Consider the following 13,738-nt stretch of genomic DNA (forward strand, 5'->3'; position numbering starts at 1 on the left):
GGAGTGACTTATATCATCTATCATCCTCATAGAACAGGTAGGCTGTGGCTCGAGGAGTAACTTATATCATCTACCAGCTCATAGAACAGGTAGGCTGTGGCTCGAGGAGTGACTTATATCATCTACCAGCTCATAGAACAGGTAGGCTGTGGCTCGAGGAGTGACTTATATCATCCTCATAGAACAGGTGGGCTGTCGCTCGAGGAGTGACTTATATCATCCTCATAGAACAGGTAGGCTGTCGCTAGAGGAGTGACTTATATCATCCTCATAGAACAGGTAGGCTGTCGCATGAGGAGTGACTTATATCATCCTCATAGAACAGGTAGGCTGTTGCTCGAGGAGTGACTTATATCATCTACCAGCTCATAGAACAGGTAGGCTGTCGCACGAGGAGTGACTTATATCATCTAACGGCTCATAGAACAGGTAGGCTTTGGCTCGAGGAGTGACTTATATCATCTATCAGCTCATAGGACAGGTAGGCTGTGGCCCGAGGAGTGACTTATATCATCTATCAGCTCATAGAACATGTAGACTGTGGCTCGAGGAGTGACTTATATCATCTACCAGCTCATAGGACAGGTAGGCTGTGGCTCGAGGAGTGACTTATATCATCTATCAGCTCATAGAACAGGTAGGCTGTCGCACGAGGTGTGACTTATATCATCTATCAGCTCATAGAACAGGTAGGCTGTCGCTCGAGGAGTGACTTATATCATCTATCAGCTCATAGAACAGGTAGGCTGTGGCTCGAGGAGTGACTTATATCATCCTCTTAGAACAGGTAGGCTGTCGCACGAGGAGTGACTTATATCATTTATCAGCTCATAGAACAGGTAGGCTGTGGCTCGAGGAGTGACTTATATCATCTATCAGCTCATAGGACAGGTAGGCTGTGGCTCGAGGAGTGACTTATATCATCTATCAGCTCGTAGAACAGGTAGGCTGTCGCTCGAGGAGTGACTTATATCATCTACCAGCTCATAGAACAGGTAGGCTGTGGCTCGAGGAGTGACTTATATCATCTATCAGCTCATAGAACAGGTAGGCTGTGGCTGGAGAAGTAACTTATATCATCTACCAGCTCTTAGGACAGGTAGGCTGTCGCTTGAGGAGTGACTTATATCATCTATCATCCTCATAGAACAGGTAGGCTGTGGCTCGAGGAGTAACTTATATCATCTACCAGCTCATAGAACAGGTAGGCTGTCGCTCGAGGAGTGACTTATATCATCCTCATAGAACAGGTAGGCTGTCGCTCGAGGAGTGACTTATATCATCCTCATAGAACAGGTAGGCTGTCTCACGAGGAGTGACTTATATCATCCTCATAGAACAGGTAGGCTGTCGCACGAGGAGTGACTTATATCATCTAACGGCTCATAGAACACGTAGGCTGTGGCTCGAGGAGCGACTTATATCATCTACCAGCTCATAGAACAGGTAGGCTGTGGCTCCAGCCAACTGCCATTATATATTGATTGATAGTGATCTTTTTCTATATCCATCTGTTTATTTGGAGTAAGATAACTTGTACATTCAATTGATTTATTTAAGGATTAACTTGAATAGATTTTTAGCTCACCTGGCCCGAAGGGCCGGTGAGCTTATGTCATGGCGCGGCGTCCGTCGTCCGTCGTCCGTCCGTCGTCCGTCCGTCGTCCGTCCGTCCGTCTGTCCGTCAACATTTCCTTTAAATCGCTACTAGTCATAGAGTTCTACATGGATTGTAACCAAATTTGGCCACAAACATCCTTGGGGGAGGGGGAACAGAACTTGTATAAATTTTGGCTCTGACACCCCGGGGGCAGGAGGGGCGGGGCCCAATAGGGGAATTATAGGTAAATCCTTTAAATCGCTACTTGTCATAGAGTTCTACATGGATTGTAACCAAATTTGGCCACAAACATCCTTGGGGGAAGGGGAACAGAACTTGTATAAATTTTGGCTCTGACACCCCGGGGGCAGGAGGGGCGGGGCCCAATAGGGGAAATATAGGTATCCTTTAAATCGCTACTTGTCATAGAGTTCTGAATGGAATGTAACAAAATTTGGCCACAAACATCCTTGGGGGAAGGGGAACAGAACTTGTATAAATTTTGGCTCTGACCCCCTGGGGGCAGGAGGGGCGGGGCCCAATAGGGGAAATAGAGGTAAATCCTTTAAATCGCTACTTGTCATAGAGTTCTACATGGATTGTAACCAAATTTGGCCACAAACATCCTTGGGGGAAGGGGAACAGAACTTGTATAAATTTTGGCTCTGACCCCCCGGGGGCAGGAGGGGCGGGGCCCAATAGGGGAAATAGAGGTAAATCCTTTAAATCGCTACTTGTCATAGAGTTCTACATGGATTGTAACAAAATTTGGCCACAAACATCCTTGGGGGAAGGGGAACAGAACTTGTATAAATTTTGGCTCTGACACCCCGGGGGCAGGAGGGGCGGGGCCCAATAGGGGAAATATAGGTAAATCCTTTAAATCGCTACTTGTCATAGAGTTCTGAATGGAATGTAACAAAATTTGGCCACAAACATCCTTGGGGGAAGGGGAACAGAACTTGTATAAATTTTGGCTCTGACCCCCTGGGGGCAGGAGGGGCGGGGCCCAATAGGGGAAATAGAGGTAAATCCTTTAAATCGCTACTTGTCATAGAGTTCTACATGGATTGTAACCAAATTTGGCCACACACATCCTTGGGGGAAGGGGAACAGAACTTGCATAAATTTTGGCTCTGACCCCCCGGGGGCAGGAGGGGCGGGGCCCAATAGGGGAAATAGAGGTAAATCCTTTAAATCGCTACTTGTCATAGAGTTCTACATGGATTGTAACCAAATTTGGCCACAAACATCCTTGGGGGAAGGGGAACAGAACTTGTATAAATATTTGCTCTGACCCCCCGGGGGCAGGAGGGGCGGGGCCCAATAGGGGAAATATAGGTAAATCCTTTAAATCGCTACTTGTCATAGAGTTCTGAATGGAATGTAACTAAATTTTGCCACAAACATCCTTGGGGGAAGGGGAACAGAACTTGTATAAATTTTGGCTCTGACCCCCCCGGGGGCAGGAGGGGCGGGGCCCAATAGGGGAAATAGAGGAAAATCCTATAAATTGCTACTAGTCGTAGAGTTCTGCATGGATTGTAACCAAATTTGGCCAGAAACATCCTTGGGGGAAGGGGAACAGAACTTGTATAAATTTTGGCTCTGGCCCCCCCGGGGGCTGGAGGGGTGGGGCCCAATAGGGGAAATAGAGGTAAATCCTTTAATTCGCTACTAGTCATAGAGTTCTGCATGGAATGTAACCAAATTTGGCCCGAAATATCCTTGGGAGAATAAGAACTGAGTTTGTATAAATTTTGGCTCTGGTCCCCAGGGCAGGAGGGGCGGGGCCCAATAGGGGAATTATAGGTAAATTCTATAAATTGCTACTTAATTGTCCTAGAGTTTTGTATGGATTGTAACTAAATTTGGCCACAAACATCCTTGGGGGTAGGAGAACAGAACTTGTATAAATTTTGGCTCTGACACTCAGGGGGCAGGAGGGGCGGGGCCCAATAGGGGAAATAGAGGTAAATTCTATCAATCGCTACTTGTCCTAGAGTTCTGCATGGATTGTAACCAAATTTGGCCACAAACATCCTTGGGGAAAGAGGAACAGAACTTGTATAAATTTTGGCTCTGATCCCCTGGGGGTAGGAGAGGTGGGGCCCAATAGGGGAAATAGAGGTAAATCCTTTAAATCGCTACTTCTCATAGAGTTCTGCATGGATTGTAACCAAATTTGGCCAGAAACATCCTTTGTGGAAGGGGAACAGAACTTGTATAAATTTTGGCTCTGACCCCCAGGGGGCAGGAGGGGTGGGGCCCAATAGGGGATTTAGAGGTTAATATTAAAATTCCTTTAGAAAAGAAACAATGAACCTGTATTCAGAAAATTATTTGGCATTACAAACCAGGTGAGCGATACAGGCCCTCTGGGCCTCTTGTTTATGTTATTGAGATATAACATAAAAATCTGAGATGACGGCGTAATGATTCAGGTTTTTGTGTTATATATCCATAACATAAAAAATCTAGTAAAATTAATCAATTTACTGAAGATGATCTCTTCATTACTCAAAATTCATTTTGCGACTCTTTTGTCTGTGAAATCATTACGCCGTCATCTCAGCCAATCAGAAGCAACATCACAAACGGCGACGCCATTTTTTTCTTTGATAAAGTAGTTTTTAAGCCAATGAAAATGCTCGTAACAAGCAAAATTGAATTATTGTAGAAACCCCATATAGACAGTCAATCCAAGGATGGGAAAAAACCTGACCATATCCAAGGAAACGTGGATTTTCGTGGAGTCAGATTTACCTACCCAGCACGTAAAGAGGTGGAGGTGTGTATATCCACATTTAAATATCAAATATCAATGTGTAACACATAGCTGGAAATATATTAGGTTTAAACATAATTTATTCTGAAGATGTAGAGCTTTAAAAATTGTATGTTGTATGTGAGATGCATTCAAAATATAAATTGACATTTTCGCAATTTTATTTCAAGGTACTGATCAAATTCATGTCTTGTGTGTTCACATTGAAAATACTTTTTCAAGTGATTTTTTTGTTTTTTTTGTTAGAAGATGTTGATATTTAATTTTGGATGAATTTGGTTGAACTTCTTTGAAGAAGCTAAAGATAAGTGGTTTTATTTGGAGGTATGAAAGCTGGACAATTTCTAATAAGATTTTCAGATATTTGATGAATGCTATCTGAAAGTTCTGTAATTTTGTTTGTAGGTACTGAAGGGAGTTGACCTGCATGTGGCAAATGGTCAGACAGTAGCTCTAGTGGGATCTAGCGGATGTGGTAAAAGTACCATGGTCCAGCTGCTTCAGCGCTTCTACGATCCAACTCACGGACAGGTTTGTAGCAGTCATACCAGTTATGAATGTGTGTCCAGTTTGAAGTTATTTAGTGAAGTTGCTACCTTTTACAACAAAAATCCAGACAACAGAGTGATATGGTCATACCCTCAGATGCTCTCATTAATACTGACTATATATGTTCTTGTTTTCCTCTTCAGGTTTTGATAGATGGTACAGATATCCGTGAACTAAATGTAACCTGGCTCAGACAACACATCGGAATAGTCAGTCAGGAACCCGTTCTGTTTGCCACAACCATCGCAGAAAATATCCGATATGGTCGAGACAATGTGACCGACGAGGAAATCAGAGCGGCAGCACAGATGGCTAACGCTCACGACTTTATCAACAATCTTCCCGATGTGAGGCTCACTTCCATTTCTAGCTTATTCAATCGAAATATTTCCTGAAACTAGAAGGATTGTGTCTCTAGGAATGAACATTTTCTTATTTGACAATGTACAGAAGAAATAATTTTTAAGGCACTGTGAACCAAATTGGCTCATTTAATTTGATGGTTGGATTGCTTTCTCATCATATCTGTGTGTTCTATAGGCTTGATAACACTTAACAAAAGATCTGGGGTCAAGAAATAGATAATCAAAAACAGACCAAACTAAACTCTCTAGGTTAAATATCAATTTTAATTAAACTAAATCCGCTGTCTATTCAGAAAGATGTAAAATAGAGTAAAACATGTTTATGACAAACCCGCTTACATTGATTCATGTTAGGGCGGAGAACTTTTCATTCCACATCAAGATTCCTTTAAGATTTCTGTAATTTGAGATGAACTATGCTTATAACTTATTTTGGTGGTCCCTAGAGATTTGTTATAACCGTTTTTAGCTCACCTTGCCCGAAGGGCCGGTGAGCTTATGTCATGGCCCGTCGTCCGTCCGTCCGTCCTTCAACATTTCCTTTAAATCGCTACTAGTCATAGAGTTTTACATGGATTGTAACTAAATTTGGCCACAAACATCCTTGGGGGAGGGGGAACAGAACTTGTATAAATTTTGGCTCTGACCCCCCGGGGGCAGGAGGGGCGGGGCCCAATAGGGGAAATAGAGGTAAATCCTATAAATCGCTACTAGTCCTAGAGTTCTACATGAATTGTAACCAAATTTGGCCACAAACATCCTTGGGGGAAGGGGAACAGAACTTGTATAAATTTTGGCTCTGGCCCCCCGGGGGCTGGAGGGGCGGGGCCCAATAGGGATAATAGAGGTAAATCCTTTAAATCGCTACTTGTCCTAGAGTTCTGCATGGAATGTAACCAAATTTGGCACCAAATTTGGCCACAAACATCCTTGGGGGAAGGGAAACAGAACTTGTATAAATTTTGGCTCTGAGCCCCCGGGGCAGGAGGGGCGGGGCCCAATAGGGGAAATAGAGGTAAATCCTTTAAATCGCCAGTTGTCTTAGAGTTCTGCATGGAATGTAACCAAATTTGGCCACAAAACATCCTTGGGGGAGGGGGAACAGAACTTGTATAAATTTTGGCTCTGACCCCCCGGGGGCAGGAGAGGCGGGGCCCAATAGGGGAAATAGAGGTAAATCCTATAAATCGCTACTTGTCATAGAGTTCTGCATGGATTGTAACTAAATTTGGCCACAAACATCCTTGGGGGAGGGGGAACAGAACTTGTATAAATCTGGCTCTGACCCCCCAGGGGCAGGAGGGGCGGGGCCCAATAGGGGAAATAGAGGTAAATCCTATAAATCGCTACTAGTCCTAGAGTTCTACATGAATTGTAACCAAATTTGGCCACAAACATCCTTGGGGGAAGGGGAACAGAACTTGTATAAATTTTGGCTCTGGCCCCCTGGGGGCTGGAGGGGCGGGGCCCAATAGGGGAAATAGAGGTAAATCCTTTAAATGACTACTTGTCCTAGAGTTCTGCATGAATTGTAACCAAAATTAGCCACAAACATCCTTGGAGGAGGGGGAACAGAACTTGTATAAATTTTGGCTCTGACCCCCCCAGGGCAGGAGGGGCGGGGCCCAATAGGGGAAATAGAGGTAAATCCTTTAAATCACTACTAGTCATAGAGTTCTACATGAATTGTAACCAAATTTAGCCACAAACATCGTTTGGGGAAGGGGTACAGAACTTGTATAAATTTTGGCTCTGACCACCTGGGGGCAGGAGGGGCGGGACCCAATAGGGGAAATGGAGGTAATTCCTTTAAATCGCCACTTGTCATAGAGTTCTGCATGGATTGTAACCAAATTTGGCCACAAACATCCTTGGGGGAAGGGGAACAGAACTTGTATAAATTTTGGCTCTGGCCCCCCGGGGGCTGGAGGGGCGGGGCCCAATAGGGGAATTAGATGTAAATATTCTAATTCAATATTCCTTCAGAAAAGAAACAATGAACCTGTATTTAAAACATTTCTTGGCATTACAAACCAGGTGAGCGATACAGGCCCTCCGGGCCTCTTGTTTACTGTTAGTCTAATGCATAAATATTCAAATGTTTTACCAGAAATATGACACATTAGTTGGAGAGAGAGGAGCCCAGCTGAGTGGTGGTCAGAAACAGAGAGTAGCCATTGCTCGTGCCTTGGTCAGAGATCCACGCATTCTTCTGTTGGATGAGGCGACATCAGCACTGGACACAGAAAGTGAATCTATTGTACAGGAAGCACTTGATAAGGTATCACTTGTCAAACGTTAGGCTCCTTTAGAGTATTATTCATTGTTTAAGACATAAAATATAATACAGTGGAACCTCCCGAAACCGATCATGGTCGGTGCATATAATTTCGGCCGGTTTAGAGAGGGTTCGGTTTGGAGAAGTGAACCGAATACCGATCATCACGATCCGGATTTAATCGATCGGAAGTCGTTTTTTACATTAGTGCACCGCACGTATGCCTAGTGTTCGTTAAAACCGACCGATATTGATTGTTAATGTGAATGTTATCACAAAAGAGAGAATCATACGTTTAAAAGGAATGGATTACAGCAAACTTGACTTTGTTACCGCTTATAAACGTAGTTTAGTTAGTTAGTTGCGTGAATGTTCCTGGGGATGTTCTCGTCTGCAACCTACATACGACCGATCGCTTCCGGTTACGTCAAGAATCAAATTTAATGGTCTAATATTACACGATGATCAGTTGATGCCGGTCATTATATGACAAAGTCATTTTCTAAAACAATACATGGCTTCGGCTTCTTCATACAGATAATTTACGTTATCCGACAACTACATATGTAAATAAAAAAAAACCGTGTGATTTAAATACGAAACTTTCTCTTTATTACTAGCTCTGCTTGTTTTCCTACAGTAAACAAACCACGTGCACATGGTAGACCTTCGTTAGATATCTAAACAATAGGCATGATTAAATAATTACACCACCATCTCGGGTATAATTACTGTGTACCTATAGCCTTCACATCTGTATACATGCCCAAGGACATGGCATGCAACAACTATGGTACAGGTACGTGTGTATTTCACGGTCGGTTGATCAGACCTCAATGCAATCTATCGGTGTCGCTCAGGTAAGGCCGGTTTTCAGAAGTGTATTTTAGTTACATTTGACTATTCCGATCTCAAAATCGGTCCGGTATTCGGAATTGGGAGGGATCGGTTTTGGGAAGTTTTATATACTATTAATAAAGAGGAATTCATTCCGTACATGACATCCATGTTCGGTTTCTAGAGGTGATCGGTTTTGAGAAGGTTCGGTTTTGGGAGGTTCCACTGTATTTAATATTGAAGATTATGATTTGTAAGAAAGTTCTTGTTCTTTCTTGACACGGAGATAACCGTTCTGATTAAAGGCGAGGGCCGGTAGAACTACCATTGTGATTGCTCACAGACTGTCCACCATTAAGACTGCTGACACCATCGCTGGGTTCAAGGAGGGCGAGATCGTAGAACGGGGAACACACGACCAACTGATGGCTAAAGACGGTGTTTACAAGACGCTAGTCACCATGCAGGTGAGGATTAGGGTCATGAGTGGGGCTTCAGCATTAATATAGGAAAAATCTTGGACGAATTCGAAAATAGGTTTGATTCAAATGTGACTTACAGAGTTATTGCCCTTTGCACAAATAATAATTATTGGATCTTTGTTGTGAACATGATAACTTGTGTAAATATTCGCCAAAAATAGCGAAACATTGTACGCAGACTAACATGAGAAAAACAAGAATGAAAAATGTTCTTATTCCATTGTACCTGATGGAGTTATTTCCCTTTGCAAATATAATTTTTATTGGAACTCGTGAACATGATAACATGAGTAAATATTCACTGAACTTAATGAAATTTTGTGTGCAGACTAAAATACAATAGATCTTGGGCTAGTTTGAAAATCGGCTTGATTCAACTGAAACTTAAGGAGTTATTGCCCTTTGCGATAACAATAATTATTTGAACTTAAAAAATTACATTCACCATAAATATTTTTTTTTGTATTTTGATGTTTTTGATTACTTTATGTAATGTAAATATTTTTGCATTCACAAAAAGTTGCTTCCTATTTAGTGTTTTTTGTTTTTGTATTTTGTCAAAAGGAACAAAAGACCTCAGTTGGCTAGTAAATGATATAACTAATATATATCTAATATCAGGTGAGACCCATGGGCCTCTTGTTCATTTTTAGTTACTCGCCATGAAGAATGGGACATAAAGTGACACCCATGTATGCCCGATCCTGTCTTGTTGTTCATGTCTCTCCCAGATTTCTTACAAAAGCAGAAACATTTAAGTCTTTTCTAGTGTTGATATGAAGTCTAAATTATCAGTATTTATTACAATTCAATATATTTTGAAAAAAGACTTTCTTAATTTTTTTTTTTTTTCAATATTTTAGACCCAGGACCGAGATGAGGAAGGTAATTATGGTTTTATATAATTATAATGATTTCACATGCTAGAAGGAGCAAATCTATTTACATTATGTAGAACCTTGTTTTATTCCTAGGAGTAGTAATTCAAAGTCTAGAATTATATTGGTCGAGTATCCAATCAATGCGACAGTTGTGTCTAAAGTCAGAGGTCCTGTATAATAGTGTACTGTTTTACATAATTCTAAATTTAATAAAACAAGGTTTTGCATAATAATTTACAAATGAGGTATGGAATAAAATATTGTTTTTCATTTCTCAAATAGCCCTTTATATTAAGTAGAGAAAAGTAATTAGGTATAGTTATGCCTAGTAAATATAACACACCTTCACTGCAGATGTATTAATACAAGTATATTAGATTAGAATTGATCGCTTCATTTTACAAATTATTTGCTTTGTTTGGTCACAATAGAAATATTAACCAACTTGATGTTTTCTATGTAGATTCTGATGACCTCTTTTGTCTTTAACATCAAAATTGTTTAGTGCTGGTTCAAACGACATATTTACACTAAAGTTACAAGTCAAATCTGGTTCTAATGACATATTTACACTAAAGTTACAAGTCAAATCTGATTCTAATGACATATTTACACTAAAGTTACAAGTCAAATCTGGTTCTAATGACATATTTACACTAAAGTTACAAGTCAAATCTGGTTCTAATGACATTTACACTAAAGTTACAAGTCAAATCTGGTTCTAACGACATATTTACACTAAAGTTACAAGTCAAATCTGATTCTAATGACATATTTACACTAAAGTTACAAGTCAAGTCAAATCTGGTTCTAATGACATATTTACACTAAAGTTACAAGTCAAATCTGGTTCTAATGACATTTACACTAAAGTTACAAGTCAAATCTGGTTCTAATGACATTTACAAATTACATAAAGTTACAAGTCAAATCTAGGTTCTAATGACATATTTACACTAAAGTTACAAGTCAAATCTGGTTCTAATGCATATTTACACTAAAGTTACAAGTCAATCGTTCTAATGACATTTACACTAAAGTTACAAGTCAATCGGTTCTAATGACATATTTACACTAAAGTTACAAGTCAAATCTGGTTCTAATGACATTTACACTAAAGTTACAAGTCAAATCTGGTTCTAATGACATATTTACACTAAAGTTACAAGTCAAATCAGGTTCTAATGACATATTTACACTAAAGTTACCAGTCAAATCTGGTTCTAATGACATATTTACACTAAAGTTACAAGTCAAATCTGATTCTAATGACATATTTACACTAAAGTTACAAGTCAAATCTGGTTCTAATGACATTTACACTAAAGTTACAAGTCAAATCTGGTTCTAATGACATATTTACACTAAAGTTACAAGTCAAATCTGGTTCTAATGACATATTTACACTAAAGTTACAAGTCAAATCTGGTTCTAATGACATATTTACACTAAAGTTACAAGTCAAATCTGGTTCTAATGACATATTTACACTAAAGTTACAAGTCAAATCAGGTTCTAATGACATTTACACTAAAGTTACAAGTCAAATCTGGTTCTAATGACATATTTACACTAAAGTTACAAGTCAAATCTGGTTCTAATGACATATTTACACTAAAGTTACAAGTCAAATCTGGTTCTAATGACATATTTACACTAAAGTTACAAGTCAAATCTGTTTCTAATGACATATTTACACTAAAGTTACAAGTCAAATCTGGTTCTAATGACATATTTACACTAAAGTTACAAGTCAAATCTGGTTCTAATGACATATTTACACTAAAGTTACAAGTCAAATCTGGTTCTAATGACATATTTACACTAAAGTTACAAGTCAAATCTGGTTCTAATGACATATTTACACTAAAGTTACAAGTCAAATCTGGTTCTAATGACATATTTACACTAAAGTTACAAGTCAAATCTGGTTCTAATGACATTTTTACACTAAAGTTACAAGTCAAATCAGGTTCTAATGACATATTTACACTAAAGTTACAAGTCAAATCTGGTTCTAATGACATATTTACACTAAAGTTACAAGTCAAATCTGGTTCTAATGACATATTTACACTAAAGTTACAAGTCAAATCTGGTTCTAATGACATATTTACACTAAAGTTACAAGTCAAATCTGGTTCTAATGACATTTACACTAAAGTTACAAGTCAAATCGTTCTAATGACATTTTACACTAAAGTTACAAGTCAAATCTGGTTCTAATGACATATTTACACTAAAGTTACAAGTCAAATCTGGTTCTAATGACATATTTACACTAAAGTTACAAGTCAAATCTGGTTCTAATGACATATTTACACTAAAGTTACAAGTCAAATCTGGTTCTAATGACATTTACACTAAAGTTACAAGTCAAATCTGGTTCTAATGACATTTACACTAAAGTTACAAGTCAAATCTGGTTCTAATGACATATTTACACTAAAGTTACAAGTCAAATCAGGTTCTAATGACATATTTACACTAAAGTTACAAGTCAAATCTGGTTCTAATGACATTTACACTAAAGTTACAAGTCAAATCTGGTTCTAATGACATTTACACTAAAGTTACAAGTCAAATCTGGTTCTAATGACATATTTACACTAAAGTTACAAGTCAAATCTGGTTCTAATGACATTTACACTAAAGTTACAAGTCAAATCTGTTCTAAGACATTACATATTTACACAGTCTATGACATATTACAAAAGTACAAGTCAAATCAGGTTTGGTGGCTTGCTAAAACTTTCATGCTTATATTCTATGTTACAAATGTGTATGTGCCACTGATTTACCATTGAACTGTTTTTCATGCTTTCTATGTGGATTACCTGGTGGAAGTTGTAAATAGAAAAACAGCATGTGACTTACCAGATGATCTGTGACTAGATGGTCCACCCTGTGACTTACCTCTGAGTCTGTGACTAGATGGTCCACCACTGTGACTTACCTCTGAGTCTGTGACTAGATGGCCCACCACTGTGACTTACCTCTGAGTCTGTGACTAGATGGTCCACCACTGTGACTTACCTCTAAGTCTGTGACTAGATGGTCCACCACTGTGACTTACCTCTGAGTCTGTGACTAGATGGCCCACCACTGTGACTTACCTCTGAGTCTGTGACTAGATGGTCCACCACTGTGACTTACCTCTGAGTCTGTGACTAGATGGTCCACCACTGTGACTTACCTCTGAGTCTGTGACTAGATGGTCCACCACTGTGACTTACCTCTGAGTCTGTGACTAGATGGTCCACCACTGTGACTTACCTCTGAGTCTGTGACTAGATGGTCCACCACTGTGACTTACCTCTGAGTCTGTGACTAGATGGTCCACCACTGTGACTTACCTCTGAGTCTGTGACTAGATGGTCCACCACTGTGACTTACCTCTGAGTCTGTGACTAGATGGTCCACCACTGTGACTTACCTCTGAGTCTGTGACTAGATGGTCCACCACTGTGACTTACCTCTGAGTCTGTGACTAGATGGTCCACCACTGTGACTTACCCCTGAGTCTGTGACAAATTGGTTCACCACTGTGACTTACCTCTGAGTCTGTGACTAGATGGTCCACCACTGTGACTTACCTCTGAGTCTGTGACTAGATGGTCCACCACTGTAACTTACCTCTGAGTCTGTGACTAGATGGTCCACCACGGTAACTTACCTCTGAGTCTGTGACTAGATGGTCCACCACTTTGACTTACCTCTGAGTCTGTGACTAGATGGTCAACCACTGTGACTTACCTCTGAGTCTGTGACTAGATGGTCCACCACTGTGACTTACCTCTGAGTCTGTGACTAGATGGTCCACCACTGTGACTTACCTCTGAGTCTGTGACTAGATGGTCCGCCACTGTGACTTACCCCTGAGTCTGTGACTAGATGGTCCACCACTGTGACTTACCTCTGAGTCTATTACTAGATGGTCCACCACTGTGACTTTCCT

The 13,738-nt window shown here is 40.1% G+C and overlaps 1 protein-coding gene across 2 annotated transcripts in view; it reads left to right on the forward strand.

The window, feature by feature from the left end:
- LOC138314122 (ATP-dependent translocase ABCB1-like) overlaps positions 1–13,738 on the forward strand; it is a 66,374-nt gene that overhangs the window by 33,932 nt on the left and 18,704 nt on the right. For both annotated transcript variants that reach the window (XM_069254300.1, XM_069254299.1), the window contains exons 14-19: positions 4,281–4,391; positions 4,794–4,919; positions 5,081–5,284; positions 7,413–7,583; positions 8,723–8,884; positions 9,763–9,784. In XM_069254300.1, coding sequence (XP_069110401.1) covers positions 4,281–4,391; positions 4,794–4,919; positions 5,081–5,284; positions 7,413–7,583; positions 8,723–8,884; positions 9,763–9,784 — 796 coding nt within the window. The remainder of the gene's footprint in view (positions 1–4,280; positions 4,392–4,793; positions 4,920–5,080; positions 5,285–7,412; positions 7,584–8,722; positions 8,885–9,762; positions 9,785–13,738) is intronic.

This window comes from Argopecten irradians, chromosome 2 (assembly GCF_041381155.1).
Source record: "Argopecten irradians isolate NY chromosome 2, Ai_NY, whole genome shotgun sequence".
NCBI lineage: Eukaryota > Metazoa > Mollusca > Bivalvia > Pectinida > Pectinidae > Argopecten > Argopecten irradians.